This window comes from Podarcis filfolensis (genome assembly GCF_964270895.1).
Source record: "Podarcis filfolensis genome assembly, chromosome: 17".
Lineage (NCBI taxonomy): Eukaryota > Metazoa > Chordata > Lepidosauria > Squamata > Lacertidae > Podarcis > Podarcis filfolensis.
Window position 1 is genome coordinate 3,183,204 of NC_139621.1, and position 24,105 is coordinate 3,207,308.

Genomic DNA, 24,105 nt, shown 5'->3' on the forward strand with positions numbered 1-24,105 from the left:
CCTCACATCACATATTCAGCACTTTGCTCTTGCGCCTCTGCTGCAGCATCTGTCAGTGTGCCTGCTAAACAATTCAGAACACAAAGAGCCGCTCACAGCATGGGGTGGACCTAACACAATGCAGAGTGTGTCCCCAGCGGAAGCCACCAGTGGAACGAAATCAGGCAGATGTTAAGGTCTGAACGAAAGTCACTCAAGGATTTGTTTGTTTGTTTGTTTGTTTTGTTTTGTTTGCATGCAGCTTTATGCCACTTTCCCCAAAACTCAGTGTACAAACAAAAAAGTCAGGGCTTCATAATACTACATATAAAAGCCCTTTTAAACAAAGTCAATCCAAAAGCAATCTAACATAACGAATCGACCACAGGCCATCCCGATTAAATTTATCCCAGCTGATACAAAACAAACATTTTTTTTTAACATTCAGAGCATTTCACATACATGATCTTAGTATTCCTTACAACAACCCTGTAAAGTAGGCCAAGCATTCTTAACCCTTTATTACGGGTGTCAGGGGCACTGAAATGGAGGTGGTATTTGAACCGGCTCTGTCCAGCTCCCCCTCATTTCACTTTCAGTCACTATATTTAGGATTCTGGGAATAATCTTCTCCTGAGTGAGATGGGCCAATGACCCTCTTAGTTCTGGGGGATTCCCGCCACCCTCTTCTCCTTTCTTGGCACACATTTTGGCTAATGGCGCTGCTTCTTCTTTCTCACTTCCTGTGTCCTCTGCAGCCCAAATTACATGAGGGAGGATCTGCATTAATGTCTCTCTTTTGTGTCTGCTATTCCAGCCCTGCAGAGCAAGTGTGTGTGAAAGAGAGAGAGATTGAGAGAGTGGCCTCTTCACTGAGGTGCCACATGGAGTGTGCTGACACAGGGTGCCAGAGTGGGGTGTTTCTATTGAGGCAACACAGCGCGCACACGCCACTTGGGCCTTTTATTATCTTCGCTCTGTTTGGGTTTGCTGTGTTGTTTGCATTCCTGTGCAAAGGGGCGGCATGTTCGCACTGCACTGTGTTTGCTACCGGCATTGTCCCCAAATGCTTGCGCTTGCCATAACGATGAGGACTGTGGGCTGCGTTCCCAGGAGGGAGCTGGTGCCAGACGCTTCCGTTCGGAGAGGCATATACCAAGTTCAGCTAGACAAATGTTATCACAATACAGGCGGTAGAGGGGACACTCTGTGTTAACCACAGCTGGCCTGGCATTGGTTGCCCCTCGCAGTTCAGTCTTGGCCCTGAGGGAGGGTTGCCATGTGGCTCCCATTTCCTGTTTAACCCAGGATGGTGGCTGCTGTCAAGAGGAATTATCTTCCTGATGATGACTTTTGTTTGGGACACCAGAGGGTATGGCTTAGCATTCCCTCCCCATCAGAGGGCAAGGTTGCAACCTGTGGTGTATCACTTCAGCCTCTTTAGGGGAACTTAATGTGCCTGAATGCTCCCTTGAGTTAAATAAAGAAATTGCTGCATGAAGCAAATAAGCATGTAAGTTTAGAAACGTTTTCAGCATAAACCTCTCCCTGATGTTCTAGGGAGAGTTATTCTCTCTCTCTTTTTAAGCGGAAAGAACAGAAAAATGCATGTGTGTCTACATCCCTGTAGCCTGAAGTGGGTGCAGTCCAGGACTCCAACCCCACAGTTTGCCACATGCACCCACCTCTGGATACAGATATGATGGCTGGTATCAGGTTTGTACCTGTGTCAAGCTAAGTTCATGATGGAGAATCTCATGTCATATATAAGTTGTGTCAATATTTATACTTATGATATGAGATAAACCATAGAAATAAGTTCAGATTCACACACCTGTTCACACCAGCATCTAGAGGGAGAAGCAGCATCTGCTGAGTTCCTGCCTGCTGCATGACTCTCAAAAGGTTGGTGGCATCCTGCACCCACATCTACCTGAAAACTATGGCAACTACCCATCTAGTGAAGGAGTGGGAAGCGGCTTCTTATTTTTATTATTCCATTATTATTATTAAATTAAATACTGTCCTTCATCTGAAGATCACAGGGTGATTCACAACATAAAAATACAAAATGAGAACACAAGATACATAATAAAACGAGAGCAAAAGCAGACCAATAACTCTTCCTCCACAAACACATTTAAAAGGCCATAGAATTTTCAATCAGCCAAAGGCCTGGTTCTAGAGAGATATTTTTGCCTGGTGCCTAAAGATGTGTAGTGAAGATGCCAGATGAGCCTCTCAGGGAGAGCCTTCCACAGATGGGAAGCCACCACAGAAAATATCCATTCTCATGTTGCCACCCTCTGGGCCTCTCATGGAAGAGGCACGTGAAGAAGGACCTCAACTTATGATTGCAGGGTCTGGGTTGGTTCATATGGTCTTTGAGGTATTGCAGTCCTGAGCCATTTAAGGCTTTATTGGTCAAAGCCAGCATTTTGAATTGTGCCCAGAAAGCAATGGGCAGCCAATGCAGTTGGGCCAGGATCAGCGTAATATGCTCAAACCATCTTGCCCCAGTGAGCAACCTGGCCACCAAATTCTGCACCAGCCAAAGTTTCTGAACCATCTTCAGCAGCATAACGTGTTGCAGTAAAAAGCCTAGTCTTCACTTGGCTATGAAAAGACCACAAGGATGGTACCTGGCAAATGTCCCTATAAAAGAACAGGAATTTACTTTCCATTCAGGCCGTGTGTACACCAGTATTTACTCCAGCTCCAGTGCGCCCCCCGCTGTTGTTTGAAGCGAAGTACCCCTGACATTAGCCACACTCCATTGTATTCTGCAGCTTTTTGAGGAATACTATTGAATTCACATTCCCTCAAACCAGGTTCCATTCAATTAGAAAATGAGAGGAGTGGTTAGGTTGAGGTGTGCACGCTGGAGACAACTGTTGTGCATGCGCAGATGACAGCACATGCACAGCTGAGAGCTCCAGTGACTGGAGTTCAGCGTGGGGAAGCAAATCAGGTAATGGGCATGGGGTGAAAATATCCCCACCCCCAACTTGGTGTGTACAGAAGTGTAAGAAATGAGCTTGAAACACAGCAGGGAGTGGGGGGTGAGGCGGATAACAACCTTGCAGTGTTTAAAGTGACTAATTTTTACATCGCCTCAGTTTTGGGTTGCCCTGCTTCAACAGCAGCCTAAAAGGCACAGTAGATTGACATTTACAAGTGAAGCATTTCCTAGCATAGAAATTTTAAGTGGTGAAGTGGGGAGATGAAAAAGGAAGGACAGCACCTGTTCCAGACCCCAACAGGAACAAAGAAGGTCGCAAGGTGCTAAAGGGCTTTGTATGGTTTATTTTCCAAAGCATTCCAGTTTTGTGCTCTTCCATGTTTCAGGTTTAAGAATGCTTTATGCAGGGCAGTAAATTACTTTTTGCATCTCAAACGAGACATTGTCTTATTTTGTAGTGGGTAAAGAAAAAAGCCAACTCTGTTGTATTTGTTTCAGCTTAGAGGGACTTCCCAGTGTGAGATCTTTAACCCAGGGTAAAACTGGGAAAGAAGCCCAGAAGCGCTGAAAGCTCCATAGCCTCATAAGAAGTTTTTGTGAACAGAAGCATTTAATGGGAAAGTTCTCCTTTGCTTTGCTCAGCAGGTGATAGCAAGTGGACCAGTCTCTTGTTAGTAGTGAGGGAGTAAAAAGAAGTGATGGGGAGTTCTACTCATTGGCATCTCGTAGCTTAAATTTCAGCCTGTGTGGGATTTTTCGCACAGGGTAGAAGTGGGTACATAAAGCCCATTTTATCGCACAGAAACAGTCTCCGTGTTCCTTCCTTCCTTCTGTGGGTTCTCCTGACCCTCCAGAGTGGAACTGGGGAAGTGGGGACAGATGGGGAGGAGAGCAGGGAAAGCCCCACTGTGCTAGTGGGAGTCCTTGCGCTACTTCTGCTAAATGAACCACGTTCTTGTATCTGGCCCAAGGAAATCTGTTATTCAGGAGGCAAAAAGTTCATATTGTTTCTGATGAAGAGTTCTTACACTTGACACCCACTAAGACACCCACAACAGCAAAAATGGAGTGCTCTTGAAAACAAACCATATTGTTTCCTTCTGCACCTTGCGAGGTTTGCCTCCTTGTGCGGGAAGTCTTGGAGGAACAAAGCATTGCCTTTTCAATTTCTGCTTTAGGCAGTGATTAAAGTCGCAAGAGCCGAAGGTCAGTGAAGAAAGGTGTCCGGCCCCATAATTGTTCAGAGCTTAGCAGGGCCGGATTTAGGTTTGATGAGGCCCTAAGCTACTGAAGGTCATGGGGCCCTTTATATGTCCAACGGTCCTTTGTCAACAACAAATTGTCACTGTTTTTTGTGTTGAATATATGCTATGGTAATTTATGGACCTCATACGTATCTAAAGCCATTTGCCACTGTTGGTGTATGTAGGTTTTATTTTATTTGTTTTTTTATCTTATATTTTGGAAATGTACATCCAGTTTTTTCCCATTAATTTTTTTGGGGGCTCCCAAGAGAGTGGGACCCTAAACTATAGCCTGTTTAGCTTATATGTGAATCTGACACTGGAGTCTAGCATGGAGTGGGGAAGATAGAGCATTTCCTCAGGTGGGGCCCCCTTGGTCTTCTAAGCCACTGCCTCCCCTTGCTGGACCCTTGGAAAAGTGTGGCACTTCTGACGCAACGTTTCTCTGGGGCCATGTCCAACTTTCGGAGCTAGGACCACACATCAGGAGTTAGAAAGATAGGCTTCCAGTGTCTATGCTGCTGGACAAGCCCTTTCTCCTGACCCCAATGCTCATGCATCCCTTTGACCAGGAGGGGTGGGTGGGCGAGGGAAGAGGTTGCAGCAGTTTCCCTTCTTCTTCGGGTGGGGCAGCCAAGCCCATACCCAGACATCCATTTAACTCAGTTCCTCCTGTGATCCTTCTGCTGGCCTCTCTCTTGTATGCACAGGGCAAGTGTTTACTACTGCAAACAGAGGAAGAAGGTGGAGAAAAGGTCTGGGGTGGGCATGGACAGGAGCTTCTTGTTCTGAGCATTTGAAAGTAAACCACTGGTTCTCCAGCTGCTGTCCTGGCAGGCCTACAAGGAATTCCCTTATATATTTCAAGCATCCCCACTGCAGGATTGGGGCCTGTGGTGCTGTGGCCTCAGGGCTGAAGAAGAGACAGCAGCTAAAATGGCAGACCTAGCCAAGGCAATCTGAATTCAAATCTCATTGGGTGCTCCTTGAGTAGGTCACTGAAGCTTTCCCTGCAAAAACCCGCTCTTTAAACTGAATTGGAGCAAAAGGCAATCCACAGAAAACCCAAATTGCCATTTGTTGTGATTCAGCTTTAAAGAGTGGGTTTTCCTGGGAAAGCGCTTGGACACGGAGTGTTGGACCTGCGCCTGGGCGGAAGGGGGTTAAAGGTAAGGGTGGATAAGTACAGAGTGAAAGGGGCCTGCTTTTCCATTTTCTCCCAACACCAGGTTTGCCAAAATAAAGGAAAGAAAAGTACTTCATCACTTAACCATAACTAGCACAGAACTCACTATCATCAGAATTTTAATCTGTTTTAGTATTTTAATTTTGTTTTTGTATGTTTTAAAGTATGGTTGTGAATTTCCAACCATTTTATTGTTTTGTCTTTTTTGTAGACTATTTGAAGTTTTCTTTACAATCAAACAGTGTATAAATTTTATTAAATAAATAAATGAAATGAAAACAGCCCATAAGGTTAGGTGGCTTCCCCCTGATCCCTCCCCCAAGGATCACACGATCTCACGCAGGATACGTCTTAGCCAAAGAGCTTAGCCATGATGGTTTAAAGCGGCAGCTGCATGAACAGAGGCAAAAAGAGCTGGGAGGAGCCGCAAGGGAAGCTCCGTGCGTTTATTGCTCTGCTTCTGAGCACTAAGAGACACCTGGCTGGTTGCTTTTGGAGTAGACGGGCCTCTGGCCTGATCCAGTGCAGGTGCTCTGACTCTCAGCATTGCTGTTCCCCATTCCTTTACCTCCTCTGACCCCACCCTCACCCCTTCCCTTTCAGCCCTTGCCTCGCAGGGAGTGGAACGCCCCGATGCTGAAATACCTTGTGCAGTGGCGACCAAGGAACCACGAGCAATGGAACACGGTGGAGGTGGAGCGCCCCCCTGTGGTGGTGACGGACACCCCTGTCTTCTCGCCCTACGAGATTAAAGTGCAGGCGCAGAATGGCTTTGGCAAAGGACCTGAACCGCACACCACTCTTGGCTACTCTGGGGAGGGAGGTGAGTAGGGAGTGGGGGAGCTGCTATTGGGGAAGGGGGAGGTGTAGTGACAAGCGTGTCCGTTTGGATTTTTACCCATCAAGGCCACCTCAGGTAGGAACACCTCAAACAAAGCCAGGTTAAAGCCAGCAGAACACCTTTTCAAAAAGGCATATTTCATCATGGGTGTCTTACTAGGATCAGAAAAAGTGTGGCTCTGCTGTTGCTAGGTTTGGGGGAGAAGCTCACTTCCATTCAGATTTTAATGCAAACCTACCTAAATCAGGGTTGTGGCCAACCAAGCTCTACTCTGAGCAGACGTATTGAAATCAACACGATTGTGGGTGAGATCCTGCCCATTTTGGGTCTTGTGTGAAATTGGCATGAACGGCAGTGTTACTTCTTCGGCCGTGGCAGACATGGCAAGGCACACAGTGATGGCACAGCGGGACATGTGGGCAGCGGTGGCAGCAACAGATATCATGGAAGCAGCAGTGTACTTTCTGAAACAATATGCAATATGCACATTGAAAGGCAGCTGTCATTTCCATTCTTCATGTCTCTGTATTTTGTGCTACAGTTCTCCAAGGAGGAAGTGTCCATAAAACATCATATATTAGTGAAAATAACATGCATTGTATTAGGCATAATCACTTGCAAACCTTTGTATATTAGACAAAATCACATAGCGAGATATATGTATTAGGAGAAATTTGCACTAAAATGCTGGCACATTTTTGAGGACTTAAAAAAAAGCACCTCCCCACTTGTCGTATTTCTTTCCAGAACAATTAGGTCCACACCCAAGTATCAGGCCTGGCCCTGCCATTAGATCATTGGTGGGGTGGCTAACCTTTTGGGAGCCAAGAACTGAATTGACCTATGGTCAATTGTCCAGTGTAAATGTAAAAGTGGGCATGGTAAAAGAAAGGGGGGGAGGAAAAGGATGCATGGGTTGGATGAGGGACAAAAACCCCTTTTGACATCATAAATTCAAAACAGGGCACCTTTGAGAACAGTCAGTAATTTTATAAAAAATTAAATTATTATTTTTAATTACAAATTTGAGGGACCTTGGGGTCACAAGAAAAAGTGTGTGTGTGTGTGTGTGTGTGTGTGTGTGTGTGTATGGGAATGGGTTTGAGAGATTTATCTTTTCTCCCACTTCTTTCCCTGGGAAAACCTGCTGCTTACTGCTGAATTGGGACAAACATCATTTAGGTTCTCTGCAGATCACTGTTTGTTACGATTCAGTGGAAAACAGTGGGTTTTCCCAGGGAAAGCGGGGGGAGAAACAACCCCCCCTCTCTTGCACCCTTGACTAGAAATCATGGGACAAACAGAAGTGTGGATGAGCCCTTAATGTGATTTTTTTGGGTGCCTTCTGGGACCTTTCGGCCACAGGTGAGCCACTGCTGCATATAGTGAGGTGTCTGCCCAAGGCAGCCTCTTCAGCCTAGTCGACACCCCTCAGGCGCAGCCGAGGGCACTGTCCCTGTGCCAGCCTTGATGTAAGAGCCATCTGCCAGTCCAGCCAGTTTGGTCTCAGGTAGAGAAATGTTTTGGGCCTGCTCAAGCTCTCAGGCCCTCTCTTCTTCTTGTCTTGCCTGGCCACATCTGAATGGGATTAATTGCTCTCCCTACAGTACCTGAAGCCGTCCCTGAGAATATGGGAATTATGGTGATCAACAGCACAACCATCAAGATTTCCTGGACCCTGCTTCACAGACAGAAAATTTTTGGCCACCTCAGGGGATTTAAGGTAAGGGCAAAACCTCAGTAGCAGGGAGGGGGCAGCATCTGCAGAAGTCGGTTCATTTTTACTTGTGTGTTTTCAGAACTTATAACCCACTCTTCAAATAAATTTCCCCGGACCCATTACAATGCTGCTCTGTCACCAGTAAAACAAAAATAATAGTACAGCACAATCCTGGGCATATCTACTGTAAAAGAAGTCCCAGTGAGATCAATAAGACCTGATCCCTGATCAGGTGGTATAGGATTGCAGCCTATATTCGAAATAGTAAGCCATTGCAGACTAAATCAGAGCAAAATAAGAGAAATTTATGGAAGCAAATTGTGGTGCAGAATTTGGAATACAGTACTTTGCTGAAGAATAATAATTTTTTTAAACTATGTACCACTTAAAGGGCAAAATCACTCTTTACATGATCAAAGTTACATTCCCATCAGGTTTTTTAAAAACCTTCTTCTTGGAGCTGGGAGGCAGCCTGCACATGGCAAGAGGCACTTTGCACAAAGGGTGCCAGAACCAAACAACTGTGAGTGCATGTGTGGCTAGCAGAACTGGGGGTAAAATCTCTGTTCCTCTCTCTCCCCCTTCCCCAGATTTATTATTCAAACTTTGGGACCATGGCAGAGCACAGCCATCGTCAGGTCTACCTTCACCCCCACCCCCATGGGGACCTGGAGATTGAAGGGGATGTGTCTCAAGTCACCCTGGGGGGCTTCAGGCCCTGGAGCCGGTACCGACTTCAGATGAGTGTGCTGAATGGGCAGGCCGAGGGACCCCGCAATGAGGCCCTGGAGTTCAGCACCCCAGAGGGAGGTAAGTGCCCTAAGCCCATCACCCTCAAACCGTCCACATTTTATCTTCCCCTCAACGCATATGGCTAACCTGCTGCTAACTTTATGCTCCTCTTACCTCTAGGGGCTGAGCCCTCCCACCGCATTCTCTGTCCTTGTTTTGTTAGATGCAAGTAGCAAAGCATACAGAAATTATAACAGTAATAACAACAACAAAAATTCCAGCAAACCTCATCGTAACACGTCGGGTAACCTCATTTTATCCTACAACAGAGCCTGAGGTGGGATATGAACCTGGGCTTCCCACATCCAGGGGTAGCAGTCTGGTCTCTTGGTGCGCTTGGAGCCTGGCCTGATCACTTTCAGCTTTTTAGCCCCAAGAAACTTCTGGAATGGGAGTGTTTCTTTTCACCATATGTGGCCCACTTCTTCCCAAATGCTTCCTCTCACTATCTCCACTCTCCTTTTCTCTCTCTGCCTCCACACACAGTGCCCAGTCCCCCAGCATCCTTCCACTTGGACTGCATCTCGGATACGGCACTGAAACTGGAGTGGACACCCCCCAAATTCCCCAATGGGAAATTGCTGAGATACAAGTTGGCCTTCCAGCAAGGTGAGTCTGTGGAAGGGTTTTTCTGGCCGCTTGCAGTGAGGTTGGTCTGTGGAATATTAGGGGGCTTGAGAGGCATTTGGGTGGGCATTTGTCCAGAAAAACAGCCCCAAAATATTCTCAGTAAAAATAAAGCATACTGTACTTTGGATGTGGGGGTATAGATGGTGTTTCTAAGCATACTGCTGCTACTGTTACTTGTAATACTGCCAGTAGTGACAACTAACAGTGACAACCCTAATTGCTAATGTTCCAACCCTCTCTGCCTTCTTGCGCCTAGCCAACCAGACAGCCAACCAGACGGCGCTGGAATCCACCTCCTACAGCATCAGTGCTGAACACAATGACTTTAACCTCACTGACCTTGCCCCCCATACTCCCTACAAGTTGTACTTATGGGCAGAAACCAGTGTGGGGCCAGGGGAGCCATTTGTTCTGGAAGAGCATGCCATGCGCGAGTCAGGTAAGTGAAGCCTTATGGATACGCCCTCCAGGGGGAACTTGTGGCCCTCCAGATCTTGTTGAACAACTCCTGTCATCCCGGATCCCTGGTTATGTTTTCTGGTGCTGATGGGAGTTGGAGTTCAAGAGCATCCAGAGGGCCACAGAGGCTCCTCCGTCCCTGTCAAACCCAGGGAGAGAACGAGAAGATGTTTCCTGTGGAGGTTGCACAAACTCCCTGCTTAGGACGAGGAGCACAAAACTGGAGCAAGGCCACCCCCACCCCCCTGCCATAGCCTGGCCCTTGGGGACTGCTCCCATGGCCACCCATAGTTTGCCGGGTTTGTTTTTTGTAAGTTAAAGTAGGTGCCTTTGAAAAGAATAAGAACAGGTCGTGAGGAGGACTTTTGAATAATCCTTGATGTATTTGTTTGCTGGATTGGTGATAGTGTGTGTGCTCCTTTTTTTAAAAAAAAATACTCTTGAAATTCAAATAGAAATTGTATTCACACTCAGAGATTATAGGATACAGCTGTATGTTCTGGGTCAGAGATGGGGAACCTTTGGCCCTCCAGGTTTTGCTAAATGTACTCAAGGTTTCTCACTGACCTTCTTTTATGTTGTTAGTAATAAGGTTCAAAGTCCCTGGCACAGCTTTTAGACAAAGGTTCCCAGACAAAGGCTTTTGTGGGGGACTCAGTAGGCATACCTGATGTCCATACGCCACATGCAAAGAGAGTGATTCCTGTATTGATCCCAACATGTAGATCAGGGACTTGCAGGATCAAAGGCCAATAGATAATTATGGCTTGTTTCAGAAGTGACATCAAGTGATAAAGCACTATGTGAACAAGTCCTGCATGCTCTCTCATCCCTTCATGTGCCCTGTATCAGTTAGTTTCTCCCGCTTCAGCAACAGAGTGCTTTGCCATTTCATCCTAACCAATATGCTTTGGTTTGTGCATGATAAACCATGATTTGAAGCTGATTTGCAATTTCGATTTGAAAGGGGAAGTGCAAGCCATAGTTTCCTGTTTCTGACATAGTGGTAAACTATGGTTTGCCCCCATGAAAGAAGTAACTAAATAAAGGGGCTGCATGGGGGTAAACATGCAAGCCTGAGCCTTGTTCATGTGTGAATAAGCTGAGTACTTGAAGCAGAAGATCCAAGGTGTAACATTGCTTTCTCACTGATGAATATAGGAAATATTCTTCCACTGCTTCAGCATTCCAATGGAGAATTTTCTAGCAGGTTTGTACTCTGCTAGTCAGAATGATATGTTTCATGGCATCCATGATCCATTGCCTGGAGGTAATGCATTGCTTTGCAACAAGGCTGCCTCTATGATCAACAACAAGTATTAAGACTTGAGTCCACCCTGGGTCTTGAACTGGTGTCCTGAGGGATGTCAGACAAAGACTCACTCTGCATGCTCCCACCAAACTGCAGGAACCCTCCATGCCAACCAAGGAAGCCTTCTTGCACCAATAGAACATAATTGGTCAGGTGATACGTCAAGACCAGGCTTTCTTTCTTGATTTCTTGTCTGAGGAACTAGGAGATCTTCTCCTGTTGTGTGAAGATTGCCTCTGCCTTTCTCCACAATTGGCAGACCTTTCTTTGACAGACAATTCATGTGAATGAGGTGGTGACAAAGCTTTCAAGTTGAACTATTGTTTGTACTATTAGTCTAGAGGAAGTCAGAGAATGAGACCAGCTCAGTAATTCTATGATGGTCAGTTCATTCTAAAAAGGAGGTATTGTGCTATCTGGTGCTGTTCTTGTGCGGTATGTGTGTGTATGTGTGTGTGTGTGTAATGCGTCAGCACAGCAATGTGCATTTTGGACTCACCTTGGTGGTTCAGTTATGGGGGTTGTCATGACAAGTTCCTGCAGTTCAGAATTTACCACTGGCTTAGTAGCAGTGGTCAGTAAGAGAGGGGAGACAGGGAGCAAGACAGAAGACTGGGCAAAATTGTTTGGATCCAGAGATCTGTGGATTCCAAAGGAAGAGCAATGGTTCCAAGATGTTAGGAATGGGCAGGCATCTGAGGGGTGGGCAGAAGAGCCACGGGGTAGGAGGATGATCCAGGGGAAGGAGCCAGTGACTTATGGGGTTCTGTGCCACTCGTGAGGCAGGATCTGTCAGGGACTGGGCAGAGGAGGAATGGTGGAGACCGCCTCCCCAGCCTGACCCTTCTAGGGAGGAGGGAGAGGAAGACAGCTTAGATTTACAACAGGAGTTTGAGGGAGGTCGCAGCTCAGAGGCAGATGAGGGAAAAGTTGGGAAATAATGGGAGAGGAGGAGAAGGAGGAAGCAGCAGCAGGGGGCAACAGCTGACAGACACAGTGTCTTTAGAAAGCATTCCAGACCCCACCTCCCAGAACCCGGCGAACCTTGAAAGTAGGAGAGCAAAGGGCTCAAAAGCAGAGGGCATGGAGCAGCACCCGTAGAAGTGATGAATGGGGAGGTGGGAGAGATGAGGGATGGAGATTCACTAGGGACAACACCATTATCCAGAGGCTGGGTTCTATAGCCTCTCTCTGTAAGTACTGAATAAAAAAAGGATGGTAAGAAACATTCCCTTGTCTTTGCATGTTTCTGGCAACTGGCTGGGAGTCGCTGACAGCTGCCTGACAGGAGCTAGAGGTGGAGGAAGAGGAAGAGGGAAGAGTCTGGGAGAAGGAGGCAGGGGCAGAGTTGTAGCAAGGCAGAGGCTGACGAGACAGTCCCAGAGAGAGTCAGGCCCATTAGAATCTCCATCCTCTCCCACACTGTCTCCAGGTGTGGAGGACAAGGAGGGGCTTAAAGCGACAGGAGCAGCTGGAGCCGCCACCACTATAGGTTGCCACTTGCTTGTACACACTATATCAGATGAGGGGGTTTAGGTGAGCTGAATGGGGTGTGGTTGCATTGTTGCTGCAAATTAGAGCATAAGTCTGAAGAAGTAGCTTCCTAGCTAGCTAAGTAGCAGGAGTAGTGTGTATATTTGTTGCACCTTAGAAACTGATGCGATCAAGTGCTTTGCCAATAAAGAACTAAATTTCTGATCGCTTGTCATCGTTGGGGCTGGACTGCATGGAACACGAGAGCAAGCAGTGGTGGCTCATGCAGCAAGATCTCTGCTGGGTGACAAACTTTCTACCACGGAGTGGGATTGCCTAAGGGGAGAGGGCCCTTACTAAACAGTGCTTTTGGAGGTGCAGGAAGAAGTGCTACTTTCATTTCATGTGGCTGCATTGCAACATGGGTTCTGGGTGGTGGTTTAGAGAGCCAGCAATGCCAATAGAGGCTGCTGGTGCCATCACTTGTGCCGCAACCTGCTCACAACCAAGTGAGTGCTTGCTGCAAATGCAACAGTCCCCCACATTCTCCACATCTGACTCACAACCTGCTCCAGTAAGGGTGGCAGGTCCCCTTTCACCATCCAGCAATGCTCTGCCATATGAGCTTAAAAGGCTCCACTTTAGTTCTTGGAGGACCCCCAGTTTCAGACTTCCACAGCCAGAAGTATCTACCACTCTTGGAAGCCGAAAGAAAGGAAAGCAACACTTTATCTTGGTTACCTTCCCCACTCCCTTCAGAATCAATGATTCTCAGAAAACAAAAATCTATGCCATGTTCCAGATTTATCTGTGGTTTTTTTCATGCAGAATTTCAGGATGATGGGCAGAGAAGATCAATCCATGCATGGGATCATAGGGTATCACTTTCAGATGCTTCTTCTGCCTTGATTATGTTGTTTTTCTCTATGGAGGGCTCTGTAGCAAGGCTGGGGGGGGGCCTGTGGCCCTACAGATGTCCTTGGGCTTCAACTCCCACTGGTCCCCAGCCAGTAAGGGTGTTGGGAGCTGCCATCCAACAATGTCTAGAGAGCCATAGATTCCTCGTCCCTGCTCCATGGAGTTAATCAGGCATTACTTTCTGTTGTCTTCTTAAGGAAGGCATTGAAATGTTAATAAATTCCTCTGCAACCTTGTTTTTCTTTCTGCCTCCATGCCCAGTGAACCTGAGCTTTATGAATATCAGTTTGGGTGAAACAGGGAAGAACTACACCACCATCGTCTGGACCCCACGTCCCAACCAGCGAGATGTGGAAATCAAAGTCCATCTTATGAGCAAGACTGGTAAGAGCAAGCAAAGGTGGACTGTGTCCCTTTGGATAAGGAGGTGGGTGGTGGGTGGGAGGGGAAACTTCTCTCATGGTCTTCGTGCCACCAGAGAAACTGAGATGCTACTTACTGTAATTTTACAGGTGTGGTAATTGAGAAGGAAGGATAGAGGCTTTCTCATAGCCACCAGATGACTCCATCGGTCAACCAAGTCCATAAATATCCTGCACATTTAGCAGTGTGCACTGGTTTTAATCTCCCCTGCCAACAGAAAATGGACTGTGTTGCTAGAACCTGGAAAAAGTGGCAGGCATGGACACTTGCTGTTGAAAATGTGGATTCTCTTTGCCACTGAAACAAAAAGAGCATAGGGCAGGGCTGGAGAACCTTGGTGACCTTCCATATGTTTTTGGACTCCAACTCCCATGAGCTCCAGGCAGCTTGGCCAGTGGGTTGGGGACGAAGGGTGTTTGTAGACAACAACATCTGGAGGACCACAGGTACAGCACAGATCTTCCCATCTCATCATTCTTTATGAATAGAATTCAGTGTTCAACCTCTAAAAGGTGAATAGTTTAGTGAATAGATTTTGGACATACTATTCATCCTTCTTCATCAAGTTAGGCAAATGGCATAAATGTTAGACATTTATGCACTGAAGTGAAATATTCGCATTACCGAGTACTGTATTGATAAACAGCAATATTTGCAAAGGAGGATTTTGAAGAGAAATCTGCTTGGGTGAGTGGGAGCTAATTAATTGCTGCTCTGACACACAATGCCCTTTCTGCAGGCAGGGATGGGATGGAGCAGAAGACTATCCTCCATTCCTCTTCTGCTAGTGTGATGATGGATATTTCCCAATAATTTTGCTCTTGGCATGAACAAATTCTTCTCACAAAAATCCTCCAAAGCCAGCAGCAGATGTCATGAGCCCATCTGAGCATCTGAGAACAGAACAATATTGATGGCATTTAGTAACAATACTGACAGTTTCTTAGTCAACAACTTGGAGAGTGGAGGTTGGTCCTTAAATTCTGAAATAACATAGTTATATACACTTTTTAAGAAGAGGAAAGGCAGTGTACAAATCAGCCTGTGCTCTTAGTGTCTGCTGGGCAGCATCAGCAGGCCAGTTTCTAGCTCAGGCATAGGCAAACTCAGCCCTCCAAATGTTTTGGGACTACAACTCCCATCATCTCTGACCACTGGTCCTGTCAGCTAGGGATGATGGGAGTTGTAGTCCCAAAACATCTGGAGGGCCGAGTTTGGCCATGCCTGTTCTAGCTAGAGATGGGGGAGAAGTACAATTAAGTTTGCATTTAAAGGAAAGTCTACTGAATTCACACTGTCCAAAAAACACTGCACAAGCCAAAACACAACCACCCTTTGAAATTCACATTCACTGAAAATTGCAAGGAAGTACTCCAGCCAAGTAATGTGTAAAGGTGCAGGGATCCCTGACTGTTAGGTTCAGTCGTGAACAACTCTGGGGTTGCGGTGCTCATATTGCTTTACTGGGCGAGGGAGCCGGCGTACAGCTTCCGGGTCATGTGGCCAGCATGACTAAGCCGCTTCTGGCGAACCAGAGCAGTGCACGGAAACACTGTTTACCTTCCCACCAGAGCGGTACCTATTTATCTACTTGCACTTTGATGTGCTTTCGAACTGCTAGGTTGGCAGGAAGTAATGTGTATAAGAGGTTTATTATAAGAGGCTTATTATCGAGGTGCATGCAATGCATATATTAGTGAAAATAACATACAAAAATGCATTCCATTAGGGAAAGTGTTAATATTAGGGAAAACATGCTTTGCAAAAAATGTGTATATTCAGAAAAATTGCTTATAAAATGTTCACACTAAACCACTGGTGAATCTTACAAGCATTTAAAAAAATAAAACAAACAATTATGTGGAAACATGGAGAACTCAAGCTTAGAAAAATGAAAGGCTGAAAAGGTCCGGTTTGCTCACGCTGACTTCTTCTAACCCAGATTCAGGTGAAAGGGTGTGGCTGCCCAGGGGACTGAATGCACAGTCTGGTTTTCCCCTGTCTCTCCCTGTTTTCTAAGCAGATAAAGAATCGTGGCGAACCGTAGGGGATGCCAGCTCCAGCCAGGGATCCTTCAGCATCCCAGACTTGCAACCAGGCAAGCAGTATCGGGTCCGGCTTGTGAAAGCGCACCGCACTGGGGAGGATCAGACCATCTGGGAGACAGAGGTTGAAACTAGTGGCGTAGGTAAGTGGTATTTCAGACCAAGGGGTTGCATTGCTAAGGAGAGTGGTTCTTTTGCTGGATCAGTGAGCAATAACAAGACCAAAAGGCGAGGAAGGATAACAAAGAGATTAATTGCAGCTTGGTTACTACAAAGAAAAAGATGGTGGTTTTTTTAGAAAATCTTTATTAATTTTCACATAGAGAAATATACATGAGATACATAACATACATGACATAACATATAATACAGAAAACAATACAAATGAATAAAAACAATGAAATAAGAAAAGATAGAAAAACAAACATAAACAAATACAATATACTACACTTACATGACAAATTAAAATATATAACTTCCAATAATTCTCATTATACTACTTATATTATCTGTATTCTTTGCACAGATTCATATTACTTTATTTTGTATATAGACATATAATTCACTATTGTATTTCAAGTAATTCTTGGTTACCAGTATCATTCTATTTCTGCAAGTATCTTATCGTTCGTACAGTGCATTTTTAAGTATTCTTTAAATACTTTCCATTCCCTAAATACCTTCTGCTTTGACATTCCTCTAATTTTTCCAGTTAATTTTGCTAGTTGCAGGTATTCTATCATAAGGATTTGCCACTCTGTAATCGTTGGTAAGATTTCATTCTTCCAATTTCTTGCCACTATTATTAGAATAGTAGAATAATAGGAAAAAATGGATTATGGCAGAGTGAGGGATCCTGTGCCCCTTGAAACACCAGGAACCCTACTTGATGGGTGAAGTGAGAGTCGAAGGCTGTCACGGGGGAAGCGGGAAGGGGCCGACTCTGAATCATGCCTGGTGGGGGCAGAACTCAGAAGATCTTGGAGGGTGGCCCCATCCATTTCCTCCCTAGGGGTGGGAGGAGACGACCAGCCTTGCCAGCTGTTTTCTGAGAGGCCACTGCAGAGGCAGCATGGTGGGGAGCTACTGAGGAGGAGGCAAATATGGCCTTCAAGGAGCATTGCTGCAGATATCGCTGCCACTGCAGCAGCAGCAGTGAGCAATGTGTTCCTTGGAGGCTGGGTCTGCTGCCCTGCAGATTCTGCCACCCCAGGGGGCCACCTTGCCTCATGGGTGGGCCAGCCCTGCTCACTGGAGGTTTTTAAGCAGACGTTGGGTGGCCATCTGTCAGGGATGCTTCAGTTGTGGTTCCTGCATTGCAGGGGGTTTCACGGTCCCTTTCAACTCTACAGTTCTATGATTCTATGAAGTAGCTGCCTTGGAGGAGAGAGCAACTTTAGCCTGCCTTTTAAAAGGGAAGGGTCTTCCTCCACTGCTATTTTTTAATGGAGAAAAAACCACATTAGGATCAGACCTGTTACATTCAAACTGAAGGGCTCTTCTCCAGTCTTCATTAAACTGTTCCTGAAGATGATGTTACAGGAGCTTGTGTGTGTGTGTGTGTGTGTGGAGTCAATTCACAGCTAGTGCTTCACAATCTATCAATTATATTTTCAAAGACTTTTATTGTATTGCCCTCTTGCATTTATCTTTTGAGCATTGCCTCCCTCCTGGTTTCTCAGGCTTTTTATTAGGCGTTGTAATGTATTATTTATGGTTGTCACTATTAAATGTGACATCTTTTAAGTGGAGGAAGGGCCTTCTGTGATCTGACAAAAATGTCAGATTCATACTCGTGGAGACTTGGGAAGTGATGCTGAAAGGAGCTGGTTGTGTCTCTAGGCTTGGGAAAAGATGGGGAAGGTGGAGATTTGATTGCTGTCTTGAAATATTTTTAAAGCCACAGCAAAGAAGATAAGAGAGTCATTGTTCCCTCTTGCCATGTAGACAAAGGGACAAGAGGCTGCTAGTTTATATGGCAGGAGAGTGAATTTTAGGAAGACAATCCTACTTCTGAGAGCAATGGCTATATTTAGATTTGTACTGACTTAGATCAGGAGAGCTTTTTGGAGGGGGGAGTAGGAGATTTTATAAGAGAAATCTTCATTATTTGTTATTACCGTATTTTTCCCTCTATTACACGCAGATTTTTTCTCCTAAAAAGTAAGGGGAAATGTCTGTGCGTGTTATTGAGCGAATGTGTGGTCCCTGGAGCTGACAAGCGCGAGTGAAGGCAAAAATCAGGCAAATATCAAATCGTCCGGAGAAGGGAGGAAAGAGGAAGCTGCTGCTTTCCTGCATTCTGCCTCAGGGTCTTACTGCCCACCCGCTTCTGTTTCCTTACTGTGTTTGCTCAAACGGAACAAAGAGCAGAGAAAACCCCTCCCCTCCAGGCAAGCAGAGCGTCCTTCCTTCTAAGCGTCTGGGACTCGAAGGCAACATGCAGGTTGGGGGGGGGGGAGAGAGAGAGCTGGTTGGCTTGTGGGGGGGGACTTTTGCCTTCCTTTCCTCCCTCCGGTAAAACCCCTCTCCTGCATTCTTAGCCAGCTGCTTCTCTGCACACCCCTCTCCTTGTCGCTTCTATGTTTTTCCTTCCCTCCCTACTTAAAACGTGGTTCCAATCACGGATCCACATGGATCCTCAGGATCTTTGCATTGAGTCACCCCAAATTCACCATCAGATCACATAGCATGTCCATGGCTACAGCCTGCACCAAAAAAATCACGCACCCACTGTTGCCTGGGGCTGCAATGGCGCAAAAACGTGGTTACAAAGCATGGATCCACATGGATCCTCAGGATCTTTGCATTGGGTCACCCCAAATTCACCATCAGATCACATAGCATGTCCATGGCTACAGCCTGCACCAAAAAAATCACGCACCCACTGTTGCCTGGGGCTGCAATGGTACAAAAACGTGGTTACAAAGCATGGATCCACATGGATCCTCAGGATCTTTGCATTGGGTCACCCCAAATTCACCAACAGATCACATAGCATGTCCATGGCTACAGCCTGCACCAAAAAAATCACGCACCCACTGTTGCCTGGGGCTGCAATGGTGCAAAAACGTGGTTACAAAGCATGGATCCACATGGATCCTCAGGATCTTTGCATTGGGCTACCCCAAACTCACCATCAAATCACATGTCTGTGGCCGCAGCATGAAGCACAAAAATGATACATCCACTGTTTCATTCAGAATTTTTTTTTCTTGTTTTCCTCCTCTAAAAACTATGTGCGTGTTATGGTCAGGTGCGTGTTATCGAGCGAAAAATACGGTATATTGCTTGCTTTCCACTGCCTTTTCCCCAAGCTGTGGGAATGGGATAGCACAGATGCATTTGCCTGGTGCTTGCTTAAACATCTTGGTATGTGTGTTGGTGAAAACCATTCTGTTCTCTCAAGCTGTTAGCTAATGTGTAAGCACCCCATGTTTGGGGTGTCTGAGTAGACCCATCGATGCAGGAAATGGCTGTAGCTCAATGGTAGACACGCACTTTGCACATGGAGGGTTCCAGTTTCAATTCCTCATAAGTCCAGAGGGGTCTGGATAAAGACCCCTCTGCAGAGCTACTGTCAGTCAGCTTTAGAGTAGTGGTAAGGATTCTGTGACTCTCAGATGTTGTTGAACTCTAGGTCACATCAGCCCCACCCACCATGCCCAACAGTCACTGGAGTGGGCTCCAGCCAAGGTCTACAAGTTCCCCAACCCTAGCGTAGACAGCACTGAATGGACTAATCCCCTTACTCCATATAAGGCAGCTTCCTACGTATCTTTTAATTGCCTGTATGTGGAGGGTTGCAGGCAGCCTCTTGAGCCATTAGCACCCGGCTGATTTTTCTCAATATGGGGCTGCATAGGCCCTTCTGCTCATTTAGAGATGGTGCTTGGTTAGGGAGGACTCCAGGCTGCTGTCCTAACCATGCTGCTCTTTCCTGAATTTGTGAGTAAATGCCCCTAGCTGCCATACATGGGCGGAGAGCCCTTCCCAACCAGCTGGTCCACTCACGATACTGCTGAGAACACTGCAGAAAAGGGATGTTTCTCTTTCGAGAGTGTTGTAAATAAAAAATATGCCCTTTTCCCTTAAGGGGTATCCAAGAGCCCATATAGAGTCCTTACATAGGTTCCCTATTGGTAGGAGAGAATAACAGAGGCCAACCAGAGAATATTGAGAAGCAAAGCAGCTAGTAAGCTTGATCTTTATTGATCTGTTGCAACAGGGTGCTCCCCTCACTCGCAGGAAAGGCGGAGGACCCACAAAAATGCTGTGCAAGGGCTTATAAAGACTTTTGAAATTCCCATCCTCTAGATCAAGACCACCCCCAGAAACATTATGCATTCATCACAGAAGGGGTGTAACCTAAGACCACCCCTCAGATACATCCCAGAAAAGGCGGTCTGAAACAGAACATTTGCATGTTGTTTTTCTCCTGTCCCAGTTTATCTCCTGTCTGGCAAGTTACTTGATTGGATTGCCTGGGGAGCCTGGCCATTCTTTTGTAGTGGTAAAATACTTATTTCCTGGGACAGGTCACAGGCTCACACCTTAATCATATCTTAAATGTGTCCTTAAGACAGATTTGTGAGGAAAGAGACAATGGGGAGACTTTTCCAGTTTGACCTTGCAGAGAAAACATTTAGGAATCAAAATGGTTCCAGGTTGGCCTTCCTGTGTTGATCTATGCATGTGCAGTTATGAACATTGCCATATATCTAAGACCATAAAATTCCTATCACAAGAGAAACTAGTGACCCAGCCCACTGATAGGTGCAAATGGCTCCAGCATTTCTGAGGAAGTATTCCAGCAGGAGCCAATGAACCCTTAACCCCAGACGCGTGGAGCAGATTTTGTAAATTTTTGGATGTAGAGGGGTATGTGCCTGTGTTTGTGTGTGTTTAATAAGGCAAGCTCCTCCATTTAAGAACCAGCATAATATGGGTGGCATTTCTTAGAATGACCTGCTCCATGTATGAACGGAATGTACTTTCCTATGCGCTGCTGCATGAAGATGGGTCTAATCCCCCGATCTCAAAACACACACACACAAAATCAGCTGGTGTGTGTGTGTGTGTGTGTGTGTGTGTGTGTGTGTGTGTGTAGATATATGCAGGTGCTATTTGAACCCAGGTTGTGCAGGGGTATATGGTAAGAACCTCGGTGTTCTCTAGGAGTTAGTGCGGCTCTGCCAAGATAACAGTAAGTTGTTCTCTCTGCAGCCTGATCTTGACATACTTACTTGGTGGATTTCCACCATGACGGGGAAATTCCACATTCCAGTCAGATGTTTTTGGGAGGAACGTCTCTCAGGAGTCAGAATTTAGAGATGGGCAAAGCATCAAAGCATTGAATATAACAGGTGGGCCCCAGCCCAGCACTTTGTGTTGTAAAATAGTAACTTGTAGATAGACTTGTATGTTTACTGCTGTGTATAATAAACTACAAGAATCAAGTTACTAGTAGTCATCAGTCTTTGTTCCTGATTGTCTTCCTGCCTGGGCAATCTCAAGTGTTGCCTAAGAAACGCTGCAGTACTCTGCTATACTCTGCTAAGCTGTGCAACAGGCGAAAGCACTTCAGAGTTCACCGGCTTCAAAAGTTTTAACATGAATTTCCTCTCTGTGCTCTTTGCAGTTCCTGAGGATTTCCAGAAGAGCTTTGCTGCGGAAGGTTGGTTCATCGGCTTTGTCAGCGCCATCGTTCTCCTGATCCTGGTTCTGGTGCTTCTCTGCTTCATCAAGCGCAGCAAGGGCGGCAAGTACTCGGGTGAGGTGCCCCCAGCCCCACCCTAGCACCTCGCAGCAGACCCCCGTGGGCCACCCCCCAGGCTATTATCACTTTTCAGTTACATAGCACTTTTAGTGTGCCTGGTGGCGTTCGTCCTCACAACACTCCTGTGAGGTAGGTTGTTATCGTTCCCATTTTACAGACAAGGATGCTGAGCTTGAGAGATGGGGGAGTTGATGGAGTTCACGGAGTGAAGTCCATAGTTGAGCTAGGAGTTGAACTCATGCGATCCAAGTTCAAGTCCCCTATTTAACCCACTGGGCTGGGTAAGTCCAAAACAGGGAGGGAAAACAGAACACCCTCCAGATGTTGCTGGACTCCATCGGCCCCAGCCAGCGTTGCCAATGGTCAGAGATAACGGGTGTTGCAGACCAGTAACATCTTGAGAGCCAGAGGTTCCCCATCTTTGCATTACGTACTGGAGAGACAGATTTTAGGTTAGGACACGCATGTGTTACCGGCATAAGCTGTTTTCATGGTAACTGCTTCCCTAAGGTAGCCTGGGAATTGCACTTTGTGAGAATGCCTTTTCCAGCTTCTCAGCATGCTCTCATATCTGCAGCTCCCAGGGCTCCTTGCAGAGAAGCCAAAACAGTTGAGGCTTTTGAAAACTGGCGTTACCTTTGTGTTGTTCATATGCTCTTATTACTATTTTGCTGTCCCCTGAGCAGGCGTGGGGGGCCACAGGCTCAGGGGCCGAATGCAGCTCTCCGGGCTTCTCTACCTGCCCCTTGGAATTCTCCCCAGCCACCCTCTTGCACCCCTCACTGACCCTGCTTTGCACTCTCTCCTTGTGTGCTCTTGAAGTCTCATAATGCCACTTACCTGCCTGGATGGAGGCTAGAGAGGGGTGTGTGAGTGTGTGCACAAACTAGGCACTACTGTAGAAAGGTAAATTAAACAGTTACTCTGGCAGGAGCCAACACAATGATTCCTGCTAGTGCAATGGGATTCCCCCTCCCAGATAGCATGGGGGTGGGGTTGGGAGAACCCTGAGAACAGGGCTTGGGGGAGGGAGAGGGGAGATGGTTTCATCTGGCAAACTGAAATGCTTGGGCCGGTGGAACATTTGTAAGAGCACTACATTGAATAACTTCGCCAAATAACTTCCCCACCCCCTAAAAAAATTAAAAATAGCACGTTGTTATCTAGAGATGCTTCCACTCATCTCTGATCCAAGAGCTTTGGCATCTTTCATAATGCTTCAAAGCTTATTTGCCTTGAGATGGCTGTGGGACAAAAGAAATGAATTTATAGAGACCCCTGGACAATAATATTTCCATAGTGCGCATCTCAATGCTCTGGTGGGGGGGCAGGCATGTTTTCCATCTCCAGCCCACATGGCTAAACCCTCATTCAGATAACCACTCAGCCCCAAGAGCTGTGGGGCAGCTCTCTAACAACCGTCTGTCACAGGTTCCCCCCAACCTGCAGTTTCCCCATAGTTCCCATCCCAGCACCTCCGTGAGGCAGAGGAGAGGCAGTCTTTCAGAATGAGAGGCAGTGCTGCTCCTCTGCTCTTTCTTAATAACATCTCCCTGCCTGCTTGGCCACCTTCTGCACTAACCTCACCCACCCCAGTCCCTAGTTCCAAACCTCTGCTCTGCTCTGGTTGGTTGGTTGGTCCCCTGCCCCTCAAGGCTTTCACCTCATTTGACATGTTTTCTCTTCTTCTCTAGTGAAAGACAAAGAAGACACTCAGGTGGATTCCGAGGCCAGGCCTATGAAGGACGAGACCTTTGGGGAGTACAGGTACGAGGCTGGGGAGTGGAGATGCCCGAGGGCGAGCCGGCCTGGGCTCAGGAGGGAGGGAGGGGTGGGAAAGGCGTGCAGGGCCAAGGCAGCCACTCTCCAGGACCACAAGGTTTATCCATGTGGTTTCTATAGGTCTGAACCCCAGGAACTTAAGTGGCCTCATGTGCCTGGACCCCTGTGCTTGGGAAAGTGTGGGGTTTAGAGGGCTGCACTTGTTTGTGGCCAGAGAAACAGATTCTGGGATTTATTTTTTACTATCTTATTTTGCATCCAAGAGCAGTGATGGCATTAAAGACTGCACAAATTCATGCAGGATAAGGTCATCCATGGCCTCCAGTCCTGATGGTTGTGTTGTGCCTTCGCTGTTGGAGGCAGTGATGCTTCTGAATGCCAGTTGCTGGAAACGGCAGGAGAGGAGGGAGAGCTGTTGCGCCCATGGCCTGCATGCAGGTTTCCCGTGGGCATCTGGTTGGCCACTGTGAGAACAGGATCCTGAACTAGATGGGTCCCCTTTGGCCTGATCCAGGAGGGCTCCTCTTCTTATGCTCTTCCTTTATCCTCCCATCCGAGAT

General features: G+C 46.7%; 1 protein-coding gene across 15 annotated transcripts in view; it reads left to right on the forward strand.

Annotated features, from left to right (window-relative positions):
• Nucleotides 1-24,105, forward strand: part of L1CAM (L1 cell adhesion molecule) — a 96,274-nt gene that overhangs the window by 61,880 nt on the left and 10,289 nt on the right. For 4 of the 15 annotated variants that reach the window (XM_083592368.1, XM_083592371.1, XM_083592372.1 and 1 more), the window contains 9 exons: nt 5,975-6,194; nt 7,820-7,935; nt 8,523-8,742; nt 9,211-9,333; nt 9,611-9,793; nt 13,778-13,900; nt 15,963-16,127; nt 21,626-21,757; nt 23,458-23,530. In XM_083592368.1, the coding sequence (XP_083448494.1) occupies nt 5,975-6,194; nt 7,820-7,935; nt 8,523-8,742; nt 9,211-9,333; nt 9,611-9,793; nt 13,778-13,900; nt 15,963-16,127; nt 21,626-21,757; nt 23,458-23,530 (1,355 nt within the window). Of the gene's footprint in view, nt 1-5,974; nt 6,195-7,819; nt 7,936-8,522; nt 8,743-9,210; nt 9,334-9,610; nt 9,794-13,777; nt 13,901-15,959; nt 16,128-21,625; nt 21,758-23,457; nt 23,531-24,105 lie in introns of all 15 variants that reach the window. The other 11 variants (XM_083592364.1, XM_083592366.1, XM_083592367.1 and 8 more) reach the window with 5 other exon arrangements.